We start from the raw sequence: 22622 nt of genomic DNA, 5'->3' as shown, positions 1-22622 counted from the left end.
CTACATGCTCCAGACAAGTACATAGTTCCCCCACACGCTCATAGTTAGCTTACAGAGTTTGGGCTACTTAGATCAGAATTGAATAAATGAACAGTATCCAATTATCTCTAATCAGTGCAGAACATGCAGAGATTGGTTCAAACCACTTAAAAACCACCAATCACTGAATTAAAACATCTGACTGGCACTATTTTCACTTTGTTGATTTGTTGTCAAGAGTGAGGAGTCCTTACACCTAAGTATTAAAACAGTTTTTAAAGTATGGCGTTACGTTTCAGGATATGACGTCCATAAAATGAACAAGTGAGACAAACAGTTCTCAGTCATGGTCCTCTGGGCCCAGAGTACTGCTAGTTTTATACTCTCCCAAATATCTACTTGCATTCAGTCTGCCTCTTTGTGATGACAACCAGCAGGGCTCTGCCTCACGATTAAAAGAGCCACTCAATTCTACTTTTATTTTATTTATTGACTAAATAACATTCTACTGTCCCCGATTTGAGCATATAATGAAAGTTGCGTCTCGTTGCGCGCAGAAAGCCCGAGTGACCAGAGTGCGCTTGCCATGCTTCTTTTTTTTTTTTTTTTTTGGCTTTGCTTGTATTGTTTGCAAAACTAATTTCCATCAGGTATTGTTAGCTCCCGATTCTCTAACCCTAACCCAACCTTGTGGCCCCATTGGGTCCACAAGGTCTTGCAATGCTGTTGTCACCAGTGCGCAGCGCTTTTGGTTAGCAGCCAAGGTGGAGATTTCCCATATGAAAAGACTTTCTAACTTGATATTTTAGGAAAAAGTCCAAAGCATTAATTTTTTAAGACACCTCAATCGAGGTGATGGATTTGGGGGATGTGTGTCTGGGTTAACGGGAATGAGCCAAATGTATTTTTATTTTTATTTTTTTTACTGTAAGTGTTGCAATATAGGGGCATGGATGAGGTGCATGGAATAGAGGCACTGTGAATGAGCTGAACACACAACACTGCACTTTTTGCTGTCACTTATTTCTGTCCACAGAAATAATTCTGTCCTTTGTCAATACAAATTATTAAATACAATCAAATGGTAAACTGGACCATGTTCCCAAAAATAGATTTCAACATAGGTAGTGTAAGTTCTCTCAGTTCTGTTCTCTCAGTGGCTCGTTAATAACACCACATTGTGAGTCAGAGGTGCTTTAGGATGGAGGCCAATAAAAATATTTGTTTTACCTTGGAAAAGCTCAATCTCTTTTCCTCTCTTTCCCCTCTGGTTGACCCTTATACGGCACATCATAATTCATTAAGTGCTCACAATGCAAAATTGACGAGGGCTGGTTTAAGTGAGAACCTTGAGACTAGTTGTACCTGGAGATTTTATTTGATATCCAAAATATATGTTTGCCTGTGCAGGGGTAAAACCAAAATTTTATGCATTTTCCCACATGAGCAAGCACTTATCCTGATCAAGGGATGTCCCTTCTGATAGACAGTGAATGTTGTGCAACATCTTATCTCAGAAAGTACTTTTAAACAGTATGACACACACACACACACACACACACACACACACACACACACACACACACATACACACACACTAACACGTACACAGACCTCTCCCTCTTTCCTGTACTGGTCTGAACTGTACTCCTCCTTATCTGGTGGTGCAGTATACATTCAGAAGTCAAATTTCAACAGTGGGGGTCTTACCTGCTAGACTGCTGGGAGAGGATTTCATATTGGTTGAGTAACCTTGAGGTATGGCGCTATTTCATAATTTTGTTCATTTGATCAACAGGGAATGGCACTGACAGCCATTTTTTAAACTCTGCTGATGATATTTTGAACAATATCTACACTTTTTCAGCTTGATGATGGTGATTGTATTTTTTTTGTTATGCTTGGTATTTTTTTTGGAAAGATTTAGCAGTCAATAATCTTAACATGCCAAATTATCTTCATGTGATTATAAAGCCTTTTATTTTATCTTATGTTTTGTTTCTTTGTTGCAAAAAGGAACTTGAAAATAATATACTTAAATTATAGCTGGGCAATATGTCAATATTATATTGATATTGTGATTTGAGACTAGATATTCTCTGGGATATCTCAGTATTGTAGTATGGCATAAGTGTTGCCTCTTCCAGATTTTAAAGGATGAATGAATCCAGCGTGAATAAACTCTTTGGTCACACTTTATTGTACTGTCCGATGTTTATATTCAGTTTAGTATAAACTTTGTATTAGTTGACTTTCACAGTTAAGTCAGTGTAGATGCTTCAAATTGACCTTAGTATCAGTTGACTTTTAACCAAGTGTCAACTTTGTATCAGGTTGTCCAATATAAATCAACTTTGTATGAGTTTTGTTTCATAGGATAATGTAGGCCTTTTCAATGTAAATATTCAACATAGTATCAATACACTTAGTTGACTTGAAACTTGTTTATTATCAGCTCAATTATGATTACGGTGAGAGTGTAGCTTTATGTATTGTTGAGGGAGAAATCAGATCCTAGGTTCAGATCCTTGGCTCTGGGATTCGCCTAAAAACCTTGGCCCTTTTTCCCTTGCCAAACAGAGTGTCTCCATTGCCACCAAGGTCTGGATTTATAAGATGGGTAAGGTTAAACTAAGTTTTAATTTCTATACCTGGAATTTCACTGGGGACTTGGCTGTGGTCCAGAGTGGTTTCTTCATCCTCCTGCTTGAAGACGCAGGAAGGAAAATAATCATCAGATTAGATTCCTTTGGAAGGACAACACACACACACACACACACACACACACCAGCACAACTCCCAGAGGGACAAGGTCTGTTAAAGCAGTAAATAGTAAAACAGCTGTGGTTAGGACTGAAATTAAATTTCACTGAACAATGTATTTTTTCCACCCACAATATATTGTTTCCGCCTATGGAAACAAAAATATCACCAACTACTTGTGTATACAAACGTTAGCTACATACTTCAATTTGGTAGCCAAAGGCAAGAAACTGAATGGTATAAATAATTTATAAATACATTTTTCTCATATCAGAGCAATGAGATCTTAACAATGCATTAAAATGGTGACAACAACCGAAGATAATTTAACAAAATATGTGTGTGAGGGCTCTAGGCCAAAAGAAGGGTTCCATACACAATTTGGGGGCTCTTTGGATGTGAATCACAAATTATAAATGACCTCAAGATTTTTATATCACATATTTGTAACATTCAAATTTTTGTCTCTATACCGAATTAGGCTTCCTTGTGAAACATGTAGAACACACAAATTGTTGTCTTAACAGGTCTCATAGTCCCATCTACAATGTTTGATGCAAAACATTTAAGATAAAATGGTAAATGAGAACCACTTAACATTTTTAACCCCTGTATTTATGTAAAACAAGGCTTTGTTTTTATCCAATCTCGGCTTGAAAACTCTAAGATCGTTTTCTTTTTCTTTTGTTATTGATTCTATCGCCCCAATTAAGACCAAACTTCTGTCAAGTAGGAAAAAGGCACCCTGGAGAAACGCCACACTGGTTAAAGAACACAAAAGAGTATGTAGACAAGCTGAACACAGATGGCGAAAAAACAAACTCCAGGTATATTATGACACTTATAAAGAGAGTCTTCGCAACTATAACCAGGAACTGAAGAATGCAAGGCAATCATATTTCTCAGAGATTATCAGTAGAAACAGTAATAATGCCCGCACACCTTTTTCTGTAGTGGACAGACTGACCAACCCCACAGCATCACTCCCTCCTGAACTACTGTCCAACAAGTCATGTAATGACTTTGCAGCCTTCTTCGCAAACAAAATAGTACAGATAAGACAGCCAGTGTGCAGTTCCAGCTCAGAAATGATAAGACTTGTGCCTTCCTGTCCTCCGTTTAATCTAGGACATTTTAGCCACCTAGATGACACAACTCTAACAGAAACGGTTTCAAAATTAAAGGCCACAACATGCTGCCTTGATATTCTGCCTTCAAACTTTTTAAAAACCATTTTTAACTGCATAGCTCTGGATGTACTGCAGATAATAAATACTTCTCTTAAAGCAGGCCAGTTTCCCCAGGCCTTGAAAACTGCAGTAATAAAACCTCTTTTAAAAAAATCAAATCTGGACACCACAATAATTAGTAACTATAGGCCAATATCAAATCTGCCATTTTTGTGGAAAATCATTGAAAGGGTTGTCTTCCAGCAAATCCATGCTTTTATGATGCAAAACAATCTTTTTAACACATTTCAGTCTGGATTTCGGCCACACCACAGCACGGAGACTGTACTTATCAAAGTCTTGAATGATATTCATCAGAATAATGATGCATGCAAATCCTCTGTCCTGGTATTACTAGATCTCAGTGCTGCATTTGATACAGTTGATCATAATATACTACTTAGCAGATTGGAAAAGTGGGTAGGAATCACCGGCACTGTGCCGGTGATACTTTGTAACGCCGTTACTCCCATCACTGCTTGTAATACTGAATCGAATCGATCTGGAAAATCTGAATCGATACCCAGCCCTAGTAGTGTATGTAGTGTTGAGGGAGAAATCAGACTCAGACGCCGGTTACAGCCTTACCGGATTTTTTATCAAAGACACAGCATACATGGAAACCACAGCCAAAGTCCGAATTATTCTCGCATGCATCAGTTTATATAGTGCTAATTTCGCCTACATGACCAGGCACACGTGGGGTTTGCATGGGGGAGTGGTTGTGGTTGGAGTACGTGTGTTCAGAACATTTCTGGCATTGGGGTCTGGTGCGCCTGCTCCTGTTTCCTGTTTCCACTGGTGTGGCCTTGCCAATATCTATCTAGCACAATGATATTAACATTTTCATGCATGACTTATGAAAACCTCAGTCAGAACTTTTTTACTAAGTGTTTTTATTCATCTTTAGGCATGAAAAAAAAATGACACATTTTTCAAGGACTTTTTCTTATGTCCACGTTGTTCTACTTCATGCGATTTCAACTATGTTTTTTCCAACACAATGAATAAAAAGATGAATTGTGTGAAAACTATAAAATCATATTTATTTTTAATGCTGTTGAACTAATGTGGTCACATATTGTAACATATTCTAACACTGTTCAATGCAATGCAAAAAGGCAGAACTTCGCTCCTGACTCCTCAGCCTCTCCCTTCTCTCTTTCTGGTCTTTGCTCCTGTCTCCTCCCTCCCTCCCTCATTCAGCTTCTCACTCATAACTCTTCAGCCCCTTCCCACCTCCCTTTGCTGAATTTTTTTTCCAATGAACATTTTCTACAAAAATAACAGAATGAAAGTTGTCCATGGCTCACAAAATACTCTCTTTCAAATGTAATTCAGCAGTATAGTCTCTTCAGCTTTTCTGACTTTTGTATCACTTCACCAAGTCTATCTTCTATGAAAATTGGAAAAGCAAAAAAGTTTGAACCTTGTCGTGACTCCTCCCTCCCACCCTCAGCTCCTCAACTCCTCAGCCCTCACCCACCTCCCACTGTTGAACTGTGTATTTTATCAATGAACATTTTCCTCAAAAAAAAGAAAAAAAAAAAAAAAAAAGAAAGAGAACAATATTGTCCATGACTGTCCAAATACTCTCTTTCAACCTCATTCAGCAGACTAGCATCCACGTGCAAGACGTAGGGCTTCTATGGATCTGCAAATGCCAAAACTGCTCACTCCTGAAAGGACCAAAGGGTTCAGAGGGCTTGAAGTAGGCCTTGTCAGGTGTCTTTGTGGTCTGACTCCCTTTGGAGTGGGAGCGTGGAGGATACCCTTGAAGGAGTCTGTTGAGAGGGTGGCAAAGTTTGGACAAATCTTTGACAAAACAGCGATAATAGCCGCAAAATCTCAGGAAGGATTTAAGCTCTGTCACAGTTTTTGGTCTCGGCCAAGATACAACAGCCTCTATATTGGATGGGTCAGTTGCTATTCCATCCTGTGACACCACATGCCCAACATAGGTGACAGAAGTCAAACTGGCAGAGCTGGTCAGGCGATGGCTTCAGACCTTCTTCCTTGATCCGGTCAAGTACTTTGAACAACCGCTCCACATATTCTTTGTGCTTTCGTCTGAACACAATCAGGTCATCAAGATACACTAACACCTCCAGAAAGTTCATATTGCCACTGTACGCTCCATGACTCTCTGGAAAGTAACTGGTGCTCCTGAAATTCCTTGAGGCATGTATTCAAACTGGTAGAAGCCAAGCAGAGAGATACATTGTCGGCTTCTCTCATGGGGACCTGATAGCACCCACTTCTCAGATCGAGGACTGTGAACCATGTGCTCTCAGACAAGACTGGTAGGGTGTCCTCTATATTCCAGGGATGGTGTACTGATCTGATACTGTTCTGAGGTTAAGAGTTCTGTAATCTACGCACATTCATACTTTGCTTTAGGCTTTACACGATCAGAATTTTTGGGGCCGATCACCGATCAGTGAGTTTAAATAAACCGATCACCAATCCGATCACATGAGGGAGCAATATGTCTGTTTAATTGGGATGAGCGAGTACACCACTATCTGTATCTGTATCTGTTTAACCATCTACATTATCCGTATCCGTACTTGGAATGGGTGGGGGTGAAACCGGAAGTGGGCGGGGCTAAACCCGGAAGTTGGCTGAGTTTGACCGGAAATGGTGGGGCTTAACCAGTAGGTTATTTTAAGCCTGAAATTGATACGGGTTGATCAGAAGTTGCTATATTTATTGTTTTTTTTGGAAAACTATTTACAGAACAGCCTCAGAAGCTTCAGATCAATGTTTTTGATCACAATAGTAAACAAACTATTTACAGAACAAGTTTTTTATGAACACAAAACATGAATATTCTTAAGTGCATCATTGAATACAACACATGCAGTAGGCAATTATTAAGTACTAGAAAGAGAGTGTATGTATCTATATCTATATCTATCTATATATAGATAGATAGATTTTTTTATATTTATATTTATATAGATTTATAGATATATAGCTTAATTTGTAATATTTATACTACTACTGTATTTATTTTTTATGAACTACAGTGAGAAAGTGTCAGACTCTCAGTGCATGCAGCCAAAATGAAATCAAAATAATAATATACTTTGTGTGTTGAGCTAATGTATGTGTGTAAGTGGTGTGTGTGTGTGTGTTAAGACTGTGACTCTGTACCGCGTCCAGTACGAGCAAAGTTTTCCAACTTACTTTATATCAGAAACCAGCCGGTAAGAGGGAGCAGACAGAAAAAAAAAAAAAAAAGTGAGAGATGCGACGCCAGTCGCATTCAGCCCTAACCTTTAACCCTAACTCTGCTCAAAAGCAGTTACCAGTCAACTCTACTGACTATCAGTGATTACAGACCAAGGGAAGAGCGAGCTGAAAAAACCTGACCGCTACTGAAGAGAGATGCGACGTGAGCTGTCACACCTGAGTGAGTGACAGCTGAGGTTGTCCCTGTGTGTGTGTGTGTGTGTGTGTGTGTGTGAGCGGGGAACATGGCGTAGGGGAGGGTCGCTGTGTGTTGTGTGTGAGCGGCGCACCGCTGTACTGTGTGTATGTAGGGGAGGGACGCCTTGTGTGACTGGCCTATCACACAACATGGACACAGTCAGGTACCTAATGAAGATTTTCATTCATCACGAGCACGGATATTGACTCATATTACTCGGATCATACTCGGATAAGATACTCGTTTCAGCCGAGTATCCGGCTCATCCCTAGCATTTCTCACAGCCCGAGGGAAGAAGCTGCTCTGTAGTCTGGTGGTACGGCAGCGGATACTTCTGTATCTTTTGCCTGATGGCAGCAGGGTGAACAGGCTGTGGCTGGGGTGGGTGTCGTCTTTTAGGATCCTTTTGGCTCTGTGCAGGCACCTTACCTCCCCGATATCACTGAGGCTTGGTAGATGAGTACCAATGATGTTTTGGGCAGTTTTAATCACTCGTTGCAGAGTCTTCCTGTCCTGGGGTGTCCACATCCCATGCCAGTTTGTGAACATCATCAACTGTCTATATAAAAATGATTTTTTAAAAAGTTTTACTAAAAATTAATGTAAGATACACTACCAGTCAAAAGTTTGGACACACCTTCTCATTCAATGTTTTTTCTTTATTTTTACTACTTTCCACATTGTAGATACATGCTGAAGACATCAGATATATGAAGAAAGATATATGGAATTATGTAGCAAAGAAAAAATTGTTGAATAACTCTAAATATGTTTCATATTTTAGATTCCTCAAAGTAGCCACCCTTTGCTTTGTTGACAGCGCTGCAAACCCGTGGCCTTCTCTCAATGAGCTTCATGATGTAGTCACCTGAAATGGTTTTCACTTCACAGGTGTGCCTTGTCAGGGTTCATTTGTGGAATTTCTTGCCCTCTTAATGGGGTTAGGACCATCAGTTGCCATGAAGCAACTTTGTGCAGAAGTCAGGTTGGTACACAGCCGACAGCCCTATTTGAAAACTGTTAGAATTCATATTATGCCAAGAACCAATCAGCTAAGTAAAGAGAAATGACAGACAATCATTACTTTAAGAACTTAAGGTCAGTCAGTCTGGAAAATTGCAAAAACTTGTGTCCCCATGTGTCCCCAAGTGAAGTCGCAAAAACCATCAAGCGCTACGACAAAACTGGCTCACATGAGGACCGACCCAGGAAAGGAAGACCAAGAGTCACCTCTGCTGCTGAGGATAAGTTCATCCGAGTCACCAGCCTCAGAAATCACAAGTTAACAGCACCTCAGATTAGATAGATAGATAGATAGATAGATAGATGGATAGATAGATAGATAGATAGATAGATAGATAGATAGATAGATAGATAGATAGATACCGTATTTCACCAATTAATCGCCCGGGCGTTTAATATGCAAAATCGACTTGGACCCCGGGCGTTTAAAAGAACCAGGCGGCTATTCGCTGCAGGCCTTTATTTATTTTTGCACCAGGTCATTATCGTGATGACAGCTACTGTCCAACATATTTTCAGTCTGTCGATTTAATATTACAGTACACCCTTTTGTTCTAACGTTAGCTAGCGCTCTTATTTTGACAGAAAACCGAAGCGCCGCACAGTTATTGTGCGGCTAACTGTTTACTTCTGCAAAAATAAGGTGAATAGCCTTATTTTGGGTTACCTCAATATAATGCAAATAATCGCCCCGGCGGTTATTCGGGTGGGCATTTAATACGCAAAATGGGTGCAGACCCCAGGTGTTTATAAGAACCAGGCAGCTATTTGCGGCCGGGCGATTAATTGGTGAAATACGGTAGATAGATAGATAGATTTTTATTGTCATTGCACAATCATATATGTATAATAATGCAACAAAATTAGGGCTCAGTCCTTTCGGTGCAGGGGAGAATAGAAAGCATCGTGCATCTTGCTAGTTGAATAGCCAAGTCCAGTAATAGATGGCTGCAGCCATGTCTCTGATATCAGAAAAAATGCAACAGTCACGGAAACACTTGTTGGATGTGCAAGCACAGTTCGTCATCCCGTGTTCGCCATGGACCTGGCGCTGGAAAAAGCTGGGAGGCGGCGGCCCAAAGGGCTGTCCTTTCAGCCGTGTCAACGCGCCGGCCCTGCAGCCTCGGCGTCCTCCGGAATGTCCTGGCAGCAACGAAAGTGTGGTGAAATTGGCATCCTGCAGCGCAATCCCAAGCTCAAAAGGTCCTGATAACTGTTGTTTCCTTTGCTTGTTTACGTTTCCTCCTGGACTTGTCACTGGGAAGAACTATCCACGGAGACCCCGGTGTTCTAACGGCGTCCTCCGGAGTGTCCTGGTAGCGATGAAAGTCCAGCGAAAATGGTACCTCGCAGCACAATCCCAAGCTCAAAAGGTGCTGACGACTGTACGCGTACATTGCCCAACATAAGGTGGTGTTTTAAGCTAAAAACACAACCGTTCACACATACAAAAACATATAATACGGCACCGAGAGTGGAGAGCTGTAGCCACTGCGTCTATGCGCGCCGCCATGGCAACCACAAAAAGAAGATTAGATTAACAAAAAGATTAGAGCCCAGATAAGACAGATGTGGCAGACACATCTCTATATCAACTGTGCAGAGGAGACTGTGTGAATCAGGCCTTTATGGTCAAATAGCTGCTAAGAAATCACTACTAAGGAAAAGCAACAAGCAGAATTTATTCAAAATTGAAGGCACACTGAACCAGCATGGCTACCACAGCATCCTGCAGTGACATGCCATCCCATCCGGTTTGCGTTTAGTTGGACCATCATTTATTTTTCAACAGGACAATGACCCCAAACACACCTCCAGGCTGTGTAAGGGCTATTTGACTAAGAAGGAGAGTGATGGAGTGCTGCGGCAGATGACCTGGCCTCCACAGTCACCTGACTTAAACCCAATCCAGATGGTTTGGGATGAGATTGACCACAGAGTGAAGGCAAAAGGGCCAACAAGTGCTGAACACCTCTGGGAACTCCTTCAAGACTGTTGGTCAACCATTTCAGGTGACTACCTCATGAAGCTCATCGAGAGAATGCCAAGAGTGTGCAAAGCAGTAATCAAAGCAAAGGGTGCTATATTTTGAAGAATCTAAAATATAAAACATGTTTTGAGTTATCTCATAATTTTTTGTTTACTATATAATTCCATATGTGTTCATTCATAGTTTTTTGGTCCACTGGTTTGGCCTCGCCAATATCTGTCAAGCACAATGATATTAATTCAAAGGTGTTAATATCTATCATATTATGCAACAATTTTCCCCAACAGTGTCTCACTATACACACACACACACACACACATACATACATACATATATATAAACACACACACACACACACACACACACACACATACTGTATATGTATACATGTATATATAAAGAGATTAAAGAGAATATAGAGATTATATAGATTCCTTCCCCCAAACATTTCCCTTTAAAGAAGTGTCTAACATTAGTGTAACTTGTGGGTCTAGAATGTGGTGGTTGGATCACTCTAACAACAAACAGTCTGATGGAGACAGATAACTTTCTTATGCAGTTCTTTACTGTTCCCCACACTTCATCAGCTTCACAACAACAACACTTCCTTCTTCCTGACTCACATGTGACTGAGCTAACCAATCAGAGGCTAGAAGGGCCTACTAAGGTAAATGTGAGTAAAACCACTGAGATAGATTCAGGAGATTATTTTAACTGTTTTAAATATGCTGATGTAAACATTCAAACATGTAAATATGTAAATAATTGTCTAAACATAAACATGTAAATAGTTAACTTAGTAAACATTGTAAATATGGATATATATTTTAAATTAACTCAAATATGAATTCACTTAACTTTTATATGAATTACTTCTACACCTTACATTAGCATGAAACCTATTATACCTACAATGTCATAATAACCTCCTGTTGACCTATCAATAGTACTTAAGGAACATATAAATATGATAACAGAAATGTTAAATTGCATTCCTCAAAATAAAAGTCAGCATTTTGATCAATGTAAGAGAGAATGCACAATAACCTGTTTATAAAGTATCACAATAACATCGATATTGCCACTGGATAGTCCAAATAAATTGTCTTTTAAAACAGAATTAAAAATATCAAACAAACAAACTAAAGAAGTTTGACAGTGTGAGAGTCAATATTACATGCAACTGAATTGTCGGCTGTGGTTTTACATTGCTTGTGATTTTTCTCCATCATTTTCTTCAGACTGATCATGTCACCAGTGTTGGGCATCACCCTGCTGGCCTTGGCCCTCTCAAGCCGCACTGTGGCCTTTATTCCCATCGGCGGCAGTGGATCCACTCACGTCAGCATTACAAGAACAGCGCTATTGCAAAAAGTGAAGGAAACATGTCGGGCAGTGGTTGAGGCCTCTGGTCACCAGTTCAACCCCACGGTAAACAGAAAACACACATGTGCATTCTGTAAAAATGTACACACAACAAATACACACACTCACCCAGGGCTCTGTTTGTGTGTAATAATTTAACCTGTTTTTCTGAGTCTTTAAAATCATCATTCAGTGATTCATACTATGAAAAATACAGCAGTTACACACTTTGTGAGTGCTGGTGTATGTATGTGCAGGTGCATGTGTAAAACAGGTCCAAGCCCTCCCCATGTTAGTGTTTCTGCAAAGAAACCTGTGTCTGTACAATGTGGCATCTAGACAGAAAGGGAGAAATATCTCTGTGCTGTGTTAATGTCCCCACTGTGGTTTATTCCTATAGCTATATGAAGGCAGTCACTTCACATGTCACACATTTCACCTATATCAAAGAACTGCAACTTCTGCAATTTGGATATTGCACCATATTGCGATTTCAATGATATTTCAATTAATCGTTCAGCTCTACTCCTTAGTATTTGCTGTGCTGAGAGCAAGGCACAGGAAAAGGAGCACTTTATTTCCAGTCCAGCAGTAAAAAAACCCTCCAATATCACATTGTCCAAAGTAGCATTTCAAACAAAACATAGCTTTCAAGTCATGTGGTATTCTTTTGGCTGATAGGCAGACTTTCCCATCCATTTTCTGTGCTTAATAATGTGCCCCTTTCGCACTCTTCACTATCTGTTGACCCCAGGGTTCTTCTTTTGAGGAGCTGGTCCAGGCCTGTCTTGGTCCCGCAGCAAGTGGGGACGTATCGGCTGGCATGTTCCGCTCAGCGCTACAAGAGATCTATGCCCAGAATGGTGTGGTAGATTTTGACTTCATGAACAGGTAGGGAAATGGTGTAGAAAGGGAGATGAGAAGAAAACAGAACAGAACAAGCTAATAACAACAACAAAAACTTCAGGATTAAGGACACAAGTCTTAGCATTGTAGTGCAAACCAGATTACTTGTCAGATCTGCTATTAAGGTATGAGCCGAGTAGATTCCCCAGGTTCTCTTTAGGAGTGGCCTTTTAATAATTTTGAAAATTACAACAACTCATGCTGAAGCAGCTTTTCATATTGAAGATGTCAGGTTAGAAGACAGTGCGGACAAATTTAAATGTAAGCTTTAAGTATTCCTTTTTAACCAGACCTTTTACTGCAATTTTTTTTAACCTATAGTATTTCACTTTTAGTCCATATTTCTGACTTTTTGTCTTTTGTTTTTTTCTTGCTCTCTTTATTTTTTTCTATCTTTGTGAGGCACTTTTCGCTCCACTGGATTACATGAGAAGTGCTATATAAATAGCGTGATTGACGCAGTTGAACAAGAACAGAACAGCACAATATGATTCTGTGATAAAACTATACCAGATTATGTGGGGTTAATGTGTTGCAAGTCTCATGCAAATCTATGTAGTCTACTAGCAACAGACCACTTAATCACCTGTGGAAAAAAAAATCATTATTTCAGTGCTAAACACCACTTCAACTCAGAGGCCTTCCTAGAAGGGCGTGGCCTAATCACAGAGGGCGTGGCCAGCATCAAGGCTAATGTTCGCAATGAGAACTTCAAGGCCGCTAGAGCAACGCTGGGCAGAGTCCTTCACACCCTGCAGGTGAGAGGGCTGGAGGGAGACAACTCTGGAGAGAGCAGCTAAAAGGAAAGATGGGAGAGGAGAGGGAATAACAAAACACATGATGGAAATGGGAGGATGGAGAATGGGTTTTTAAATGACTGAGGGGAGGAATGGGAAGGGCAAAGATGGTAAAATAATGATTTCCTTTATGAGTTGCATAAATACTGAGTATATGACATTAAAGTGTGTATGTACTGTTAGGACTTCTACAGCCACAGTAACTGGGTAGAGCTGGGAAACACAGAGCCTTACATCAACCTCATACGCCCAGATCTTCCTCTGGAAAACCTGGCAGGTATGTATGTGTGTGTGTGTGTGTGTGTGTTCTCATAAAGTAGATAACATCTATATTATTATGGTTGGTTTAAACTCCAACAGGGAATCATTACTACTAATGCTGTACAATGGCTTTGCTGACCAGAAAGTAATATCTGAAACTGGTGTGTCTCAGGTTGAATTTAGTGTTTTGCCTTGCGTTTTGCTTGTGTAGATGTCGACACTCCCACCTGCAGTGACTGTGCTGGTGGGACATGCGCCAACCAAATCCTCTCTAACATTCTGAAAAAAAAGAAACTCACCTCAGGCTACATGGGAATCTCCTCCGCTACCAAGCCTCAAGGTACCAGTGACATATATAATCCCAAAGCTCAAATCAAACATGCTTAAATTTAGTACACACATATTCAACCAAAGCCACAATATACATGCCTGAATTATTGGGCAAGCAGGTTCTGTGGACTCTGGACATGGTGCATGTGCCTGTCAAGGCACCAACTAGTTAAGTGCCAACCCCATCAGATACATTAGAGATTTACTTGTTCACCCCTGATTGTGTGAATTAAGATGTAATAATATATAATATATTGTAATATGCATCTTACAATAATAGAAGATGCAGACCATTTAACTGTACAAAAGAATCCATCCCAGAAGAGCATACTGTTGTCCATGTCATACAAGTCCAATTGAAATAGCAATTTGCTCCATGTCCCCGTTGGATGTGTCTCTTTAACCTGCCCTGTGTCCTGTTCCAGGTAAATGTAGTCATGGGGGTACAGGTGACATGACCAGTGAAGAAGTCCCCCGTGGTGGGATCAACAAAGATGACAGTCACTCCGGCAATGCAGCTTTCCATAAAGCCGCTGTAAATGCAGCCATCAGTGCCAGCCTGCAGCTGCTGGAGGATATTCGGGGTGCTGCTGGAGACCATGACTTCCTGAGGTATGGTGCTGTACAGCCTAACCATATGTGTGTGTGAGTGCCAGACAAAGTAATCTGGAATTACTTTTAGATATGGTGGAACACAAATGACAATCAAGAAATCTAACCCAGACTGACAAGAACTTGCAGTTTCCACAGTGAAAAAGCTGTTTAGTGAAAGTGTTAAGCCTATAGCACTAATAAAAAGGAGAGAAAATGGGTCATATAACAAAAAAGATGAAAACAGAGCCAATGAGATTCTACAGTTTTCAGACATAAATAACGTACACACAGAAAACAAATGCTATTGCCTTAACTTTAACCACTGTCAGGGGAAAAGCAAATAATCAACTCATACCTGCCCCATTTTTTTTTTTTTTTTTGAATAACATGTTTTTATATAATTCAATAATTTTGGCCATCTTTATTTGGAAAAATATTTTTCATTGTTATTCGCACCATATTCTCACCATTGTATTTTCTCTATTAATTTGCTCCAAAAACAATCTAACCTGTCTCTTTTTTTGTGTCTCACTTTCTCCTAGAATGATGGGGATTGCCCGTTCATCCGTTGTGTGTTTTGTTATTGACACTACGGGCAGTATGTCAGATGATATTAATCAGGCCAGGAGCATTGCTTATAAAATCATTGACACTAAAAAAGGAACACAGGACGAGCCCTCTGAGTACATTCTGGTTCCCTTCAATGACCCTGGTATGATCTCTTGATCCTAACTAATCATGTTAAAAATGTTACCAGTGCTCTTTAGCAACTGGCTGTTACACTTTTTGTCATATTTGACACTCTGTCCGCCTTTAGTCTTGCATGACAGATTCAACTATACATGTACTGTTCTGGTCCAAGAACGACAATCTTTGTTCAAATAGATTCGGTGTAAATCTGCAGTGTCAGTAACTTCTGTGTTTATGTATAGACTTTGGACCCATGATAAGGACAACAGATGCTAACGTGATGAAAAAAGAGATTTCTAAGCTCAAGGCAAAAGGAGGCGATGATGCCCCTGAGATGTGCTTTTCAGGGATCCAGGTACTGTGACATATTATCTTTCATTATAAATAAGGATAGCCACTGATTGGCTTACTATCTTCCAAGCAATGCATTTTGTCAGAAACAGTCTTCGGCACCTCAGCAAAGTTTGTGGTTGAGTGTGCGGTGAACTCCTTTTTGAAACACTACATTTTACAAATAACAGGTTGAGTAATCGTGTATGTGCTTCTTTCTCTAGTTGGCTCTAACTGGTGCCCCGGCCTCCTCTGACATCTATGTGTTCACTGATGCTATAGCCAAAGACTATGATCTCAAGGACACCATTAGTGCTCTGATCAGGAGCACCAAGTCAAGAGTAGACACCAACCCCTTAACAAAACACTTACAAAACATTCTACATCCTTTTTCTATATCTTGTTGTCCACTTTAACCCATGCCCTCTTTTCTCTACAGGTGTCATTCTTAATTACCCCGATCAGTCGGAGAAGCCGTCGTTCTGTCAGTGCCGCCTCCTTTGATGACTACAAGGACCTTGCTCTGGCCTCTGGGGGCCAGGTCATCCAGGTGTCCAAGAAGGAGCTGTCTCAGGCCACAGATGTCATCCTCGACACTTCCACCTCAGCCCTAGTAAGACCACACAGGTCTTTGTTCAGCAAGTCCTATCATCATACATCATTCTCTCTTAAGTGGTTCCATTTTCCATATTTAAATTTACATTCTGAAGAATTCAGTGTTTTTCAGTGCGATATTAAATCCCTCCACTTGCTCTTCTTAAACTCTCTCCCCTTCCTCAGGTGACAGTTCTTCAGCGAGCTAGAAACTCTAAAGATGAAACCTTCCCCTTTGTGTTGGATGGATCTCTGAAAAACATCACAATCTACATCACAGGAACTTCCATTACCTTTACACTCACTAACCCTGCAGGTAACATACCACCCACACACTGCAGCAGAAAAACCTAAGGCACGAACAACCACAACTGGACTATGCAAAATTGAGAGTGCAGAATTTATCAGTGGATTCAGCTGATGATGGGAACCGTGTTGAGTGAACCTTCAAATTTTAGGTTTATTCAATGTTTTTTTTGTCAGCGGTGTGTAAAGGGCCTGTACTTTGATATATATATATATATATATATATATATATATATATATATGCACTCCCAGTGCATATTACGAACGCACCGAAATGTTACATGAATCTATGCGTTCAACTTAACTAGGGCCGAATTGCGGACGGAATCGCAGAATTAGCCAAATAAAAAGGACTCTATTTTTAACGCAGAATTTGACATAATTTGAATTAAATGCTGGTTTGTGTGGAATATGAACATATGTCTGGGGAGAATTATATGGAGGGAAGCAAATCTGTGTGGCACAACCCCTACAGTCGTTTCACCTGCACCTACACCACCAAGAAAAACATGACACCAACTGCACCGGCACCACACGAGTCCAAAAGGCAGAGAAACTTTCCAGCAACAGCAGCGCGCTGACATTTGACATTGTGTAACAAAGTGAAGAGTTGCCACTCCGCTATATTTTCACTGGCTAACAGCAGCACACTGGCTAAGCTTGTCTATTCAGAGAAGAGGTATCACTTCGGCTTATTTTTCAATCTATGTTATCACATGCACACTTCTGCTCATTCACACAGGCATACTACTGCTCATGGTAGTTGAATTGTTAGGTCCGTTTGATAATAAATTTACATTTTTTAAAACAAAAAATAATTTAGTATCTACTCCTTCAAGATAATTTATTATGTTCTACAACTCATAAACATACACTAACACTACATACCGAGTGTTTGAGCAACATATCTCCTCTGCTACAAAAGATCCGTGGTAAAAAGTACTCCGTTGTTGTGCGGTGCGGTATTAAAAAATATTGAAAGGGTCTTGAAAAAGTCTTAAAAAGGTATTAAAATTAACTTCAAGATTCTTGCATATACCCTGTTTTAGGTGTGAATAAATTAGTTTTTACTTTGGGCCCCCAAATGTCTGGGGACCGTAGTGTCTACAGTGCAGGGAAATATTTATATTTCCCTCCATTTTCCCTATTTATTTATAATATAAAATATTTAAATATTTTGTTAAGAGATACACTAGTGTAGCATCATGAAAAAGCATTAAAATCTAAAGCACTGTACACTTCGAATAACACCATTAATCTTGTAGTCATACAATTTTCAGTTGCTCCGAGTTCATTTAAGGAAGGCAGTGTAATTTGCATTTGTGTAAATGTTAGTTTGTATAGGGAAAAATGGCTGACATCATATGACTGTGAACATTCATTCATTCATTTTCCCTGGACAGGTCGCCGGGCCATTGTAGGACAGAAAGACAAACAAGCACATTCACACACACATTCACACCAAGGGGCAATTTAGTATCTCCAATTCACCTGACCTGCATGTCTGTGGACTGTAGGAAGAAACCGGAGCTAATATGACTCTTATATACAATTACATATTTATATGTAATTGTGGTAGTATATTTATTCAGCTAATGATGAGTGTTACCAACTTCTAGGTGTGAGCCAGGGCCAAAATGAGGCCAGTGGTAAGCTGGGGACCATTCAGACAGTGGGCAACTTGAGGAGAGTTCGTCTCACTGACATGCAGACAGGAACCTGGAAGATCAGGGTCAACTCCAACCAACCCTACACACTCAAGGTCACAGGTCAGATATGTCCATCTGTTGGCTGTGAAGTGCATTTTAAAAGGTGTTGCTGAAATTTTGTCTTGGTGAGGCCATGAGGCCTCATTTGTAATTGTTTACTGAGTGCTCCTTTTTCTGTGTGTGTATACACTACTCACAAAAAGTTAGGGATATTCAGCTTTCGGGTGAAATTTCAGGATGAACCTAAAATGCATTATAACCTTTACAGGTGAACTTAATATGACCTTCTGTAAACTTTTGAATGCACATGTCCAACTGTTCAATGTTTCAGTACTTTTTGCACAAGTTGCTGTTCTCTAACAAGGAGTTTAACGGCAAAATTCACAACAGGTGTTTGATCCATGAATCGACCAATAAATTTCCTGGTTCAGTTAGAATTGGTATTTAAACAGTCCTCCTCATCACGCTGTTCACATTTTGACATCATGAGACCAAGACGACACCTAACAATTGATCAGCAGCACCTCGCCATTGCGAGGCTTCAAACAGGATGTTCTCAGACGGAAGTGGCCACTGAGCTTAGAGTGTCACAGAGTGTCATCAGCATGTTGCAACAGAGGTACAGAGAGACTGGAAGAGTCACAGAAAGGCATAGAAGTGGACATCCTTTGGCCACATCCCACACTGATGACCGCTTCATTGTGAACAGTGCCCTGCGGAACCGGATGATGAATGCCACTCAACTCCAGGCACGTTTAAGGGAGGTGAGAGGCACCCAAGTGTCATGTCAGACCATTCGAAACCGTTTACATCAGCATGGTCTGCGTGCTAGACGACTTGCAAGGGTACCTGACCACACCACCAGGCACAGGTGTCATCGTCTTGCATGGGCCAGGGAGCATTTACGCTGGACGAGGGACCAGTGGGCCTCAGTGCTGTTCTCTGATGAAAGCCGATTCATGTTGAGCAGAAATGATGGCCGCCAACGATATTGGAGACGTCAAGGAGAGCGCTATGCATCAGCCACTGTTGTCACCAGACGAGCCTTTGGTGGTGGTGGTGTTACTGTGTGGGCAGGTGTGTCTAGTCAATACAGAACTGCCCTAATGGTACAGTGACAAGCCCATACTACCTGAATAACATCATTAATCCAGTCATTGTGCCCCTGCATGAACAACACAGGCATAATTTCATCTTCATGGACGACAATGCTCCAGCTCATCGAGGTCGTATCATTAGGGAACGGCTGCTGGAGACTGGGTTACCTCAGATGGAGTGGCCTGCACTTTCTCCAGACCTGAATCCCATAGAAAACCTATGGGATCAGCTGAGTCGCTGTGTAGAGGCTCAGAGCTCTGTACCCCAGAACCTCAATGTCCTGAGGGCCGCCCTTCAAGAAGAGTGGGATGCCATGCCTCAGCAGACAATAAGTCGACTTGTGAACAGCATGAGACGTCGTTGTCAAGCTGTAATTGATGCTCAAGGGCACATGACAAGTTATTGAGACATTGACATTTTTTGTTGTGGTATACCCACCACTGTTGTTGGCTTTTGTTTCAAGAAATTGTTTGAGATGAGGAAATCACCAGTGCATGCTTCTACTTAAATGCCCTACTTTCATGATATAATATCACTGTAGCGTGAACTTTTTACATTTTCCGTAAATTTCACCCGAAAGCCAAATATCCCTAACTTTTTGTGAGTAGTGTATGTGTGTTTCCAGGCCAGAGTACTATCACCTTTGTCTATGACTTTGTGGAGCCCTTCCAGGGACCACACCCAGGTTATGCAGTAATTAATGGACGCCCACAAGCAGGTACTTGCAATAAAGCTATTACACAGCACCATTAAATCATTATGTATAATCATGAAACTATACAGTTGTGATTAATAATGTGATTAAATAAGTCAGTGGTTCATGTCTCTCGTCTGTAAACCCAGGCCAGCCTGCCAAATTGTTGGTATCAGTGTTGGGCAGGAAAGGTCCGTCCTCTGTGACTGTTGGTGAGATTGGCTTGGTGACTGTATCTGGATCTGAGGTGTTCAACCATGGAAAAATATCTGACATGGGCAATGGAGACATGCTGGTTACTGTTGATAAAGTCCCTGAGGGAGAGTTTGTGATCTTACTGAAAGGAAATGATACAGTGTCAAACAGCCTATTCCAGAGGCAGTCCACCACCCAGATGTCAGTCTCCAAAGTGAACATTGAGGTGAGTTTCTTCACTTCCTGCCTCTACATTATTCAAACCTGGGAAACACAAGATGCAACTCTAGATCCAAAATAGAAGACTACGGTGATGGATGTGCTTCTTCTTTGCCTTTATTTCCTTCCCTCCCCTCTTTCTCTCCCTTTTTAATTCATAGGCTGTGATAGACAGCAGTGTGGAGCCAGGACAAACCTTCCTCCTTAAATTCAGAGTCATGACAGAGGGCGCTGGAGGAACATACTCCATCAATGTTAAAAATGACAAAGGTTTCCCCATGTCATTCCCACCTAGGTGAGGAGAGGTACCTGTACACATAACTGTGCTTGATATGCATTTTATGTTTGATAAACAAAATTCAAGCACTCAAGTGGCTGAAATGCACACAATAAAAGTAACCCTAACTTTAAATTTTGTTACTATTTTGACAGTCTCAACTTGCAAACAGGTCAATATGCCAATGCTAATTTGACTATTACACCGCCTTCTAATACTCCATCGGGCACTGATGCCACTCTGACTATCAGTGTCAGGTCACCCACCAGTTCTGACTTCAATTACGCCGTGCTGAGACTCTCCGTCATTACCAAGGTAACCTGGCCCATTCTAAAATACACCAACTTGGAAAGGAAAAAAAAAAAAAAACATAATAAACCAATTCATGAAAGCTTAAAAACAGAAAGCCTATCCAGCCACAAAGATGACCATGACTCAGGCACTCCAGTCAGTGCTGTAAATAGTCATTCTGTATTTATATTTCATACATTATTTTAACTAATACACAAACTTCCCTGCTCTCTTCTTCTATGCTCTCTCCAGATTACAGATTTCCACCAGCCAGTATGCAAAGTGGTTAGTGTCCAAGCTGATGACTGCCCTAAACATGTGTTGAAGTGTTCCCCTTTGCGCTGGGAGCTCTCAGCCAACCTCACAGATGGTAAAGGCACTGGCATAAAGCGCATTACCCTGCAGCAGGGTAATGGAACCCTCTCATATACTTCCCTCAGTGCTCCCGTTGTTCAGGCAACCTACAGCGCCTCCTGCTGCTCACAGATCGTGGAGTTTATAGCAGTTGATGAAGTTGGCAATGTGGGCAGGTGCTACCATTCCATTGTGCAATCTGGTGGCCCTCCTGTCCTGACCCTGTCCCTACCACTGTGGTTGTGTTTGCTGGTGTCCACCTTCATGGCCAGGCCTTAAGCAGAGTATATGTTAAAGCAAAACTGAGCTTTGGTAGGATGTTTGGTTGTATAGGGCATGAGTGCATAGGATATGAGTCCATATCCTCATTAGTTGCTCTATACTCCCCAAGACGGCTTGCAGTATACAGTACTTGTATATAGTACTTGTATTGCTCCAGTCACTTATATAACACAACAAAAGTTGTCCCAAAGTAATACTTTTAATGCATAAATAATATAGTATAAAAAAGCCCTATTTTCCAGGAATTCTATAATCTATCTATCTATCTCTCTCTCTATATATATATAGAGAGAGAGAGAGATAGATGTAGATATGTATATTCACATACACATATGGGCATAATCAGCTGTTTGTGATCCTCTATATGCTGAGTGTAAATCTTCTATTGTGTTATGGAAGTGAATGTAGACACCAATACAGTGTGCAAGCAGCTCACGGGAACATTGTGTAACTAATGACTTATTTTACCACCATATGGACTCCTATACCACCCAGGTGAAAATACAACCCAGCACTCTACAAAAATTCAATTTTAAGTTGCTCAATATTATTAAGATATTTAAGCTGCTTGGTGTATATTGATGGCCATATGGGCAATTTCTTGCACTTCATTTTTGTAAATTTGTTTTAAAAAAGTACACCTCTTCAATATAACACTGGCAGGAACAATATTCACACTCTCTCCTCTCTGCGGACATTTGTCTGCTGGCCTACAGTGAGCAAACATGTGACAATTAATTCTCCAGTTTTGACTCCAGTCAGGCAAGTGAAAATTCAAGCACACTAATCACCTTTGTTAGATAGGTTATTGTGATGAAGGCTCATGAGATCACATTGTAACACCAGTGATGGATTTCTTCAATGATTATCATTTATGTGGAGAAAAAAAAAGTTGTTTGGGCTACTATGT

The 22622-nt window shown here is 40.7% G+C and overlaps 1 protein-coding gene across 1 annotated transcript; it reads left to right on the top strand.

The window, feature by feature from the left end:
• Window positions 1–1671: 1671 nt before the first annotated feature.
• On the top strand, window positions 1672–21711 carry LOC115366483 (von Willebrand factor A domain-containing protein 7-like). Its single transcript, XM_030061963.1, has 18 exons — window positions 1672–1737; window positions 11662–11851; window positions 12540–12661; window positions 13290–13449; window positions 13672–13765; window positions 13961–14089; window positions 14505–14691; window positions 15216–15385; window positions 15606–15718; window positions 15918–16034; window positions 16133–16306; window positions 16474–16603; window positions 18213–18362; window positions 20026–20118; window positions 20244–20515; window positions 20670–20803; window positions 20941–21100; window positions 21329–21711. The coding sequence occupies exons 2-18, from the start codon at window positions 11669–11671 to the stop codon at window positions 21707–21709; spliced, it is 2769 nt and encodes a 922-aa protein (XP_029917823.1). The 5' UTR covers window positions 1672–1737; window positions 11662–11668; the 3' UTR covers window positions 21710–21711.
• The last annotated feature ends 911 nt before the right edge of the window (window positions 21712–22622 follow it).

The sequence above is a fragment of the Myripristis murdjan genome, chromosome 1, assembly GCF_902150065.1.
Source record: "Myripristis murdjan chromosome 1, fMyrMur1.1, whole genome shotgun sequence".
NCBI classification, from domain to species: Eukaryota; Metazoa; Chordata; class Actinopteri; order Holocentriformes; family Holocentridae; genus Myripristis; species Myripristis murdjan.
This window is presented reverse-complemented; position numbering and strand designations above follow the sequence as displayed.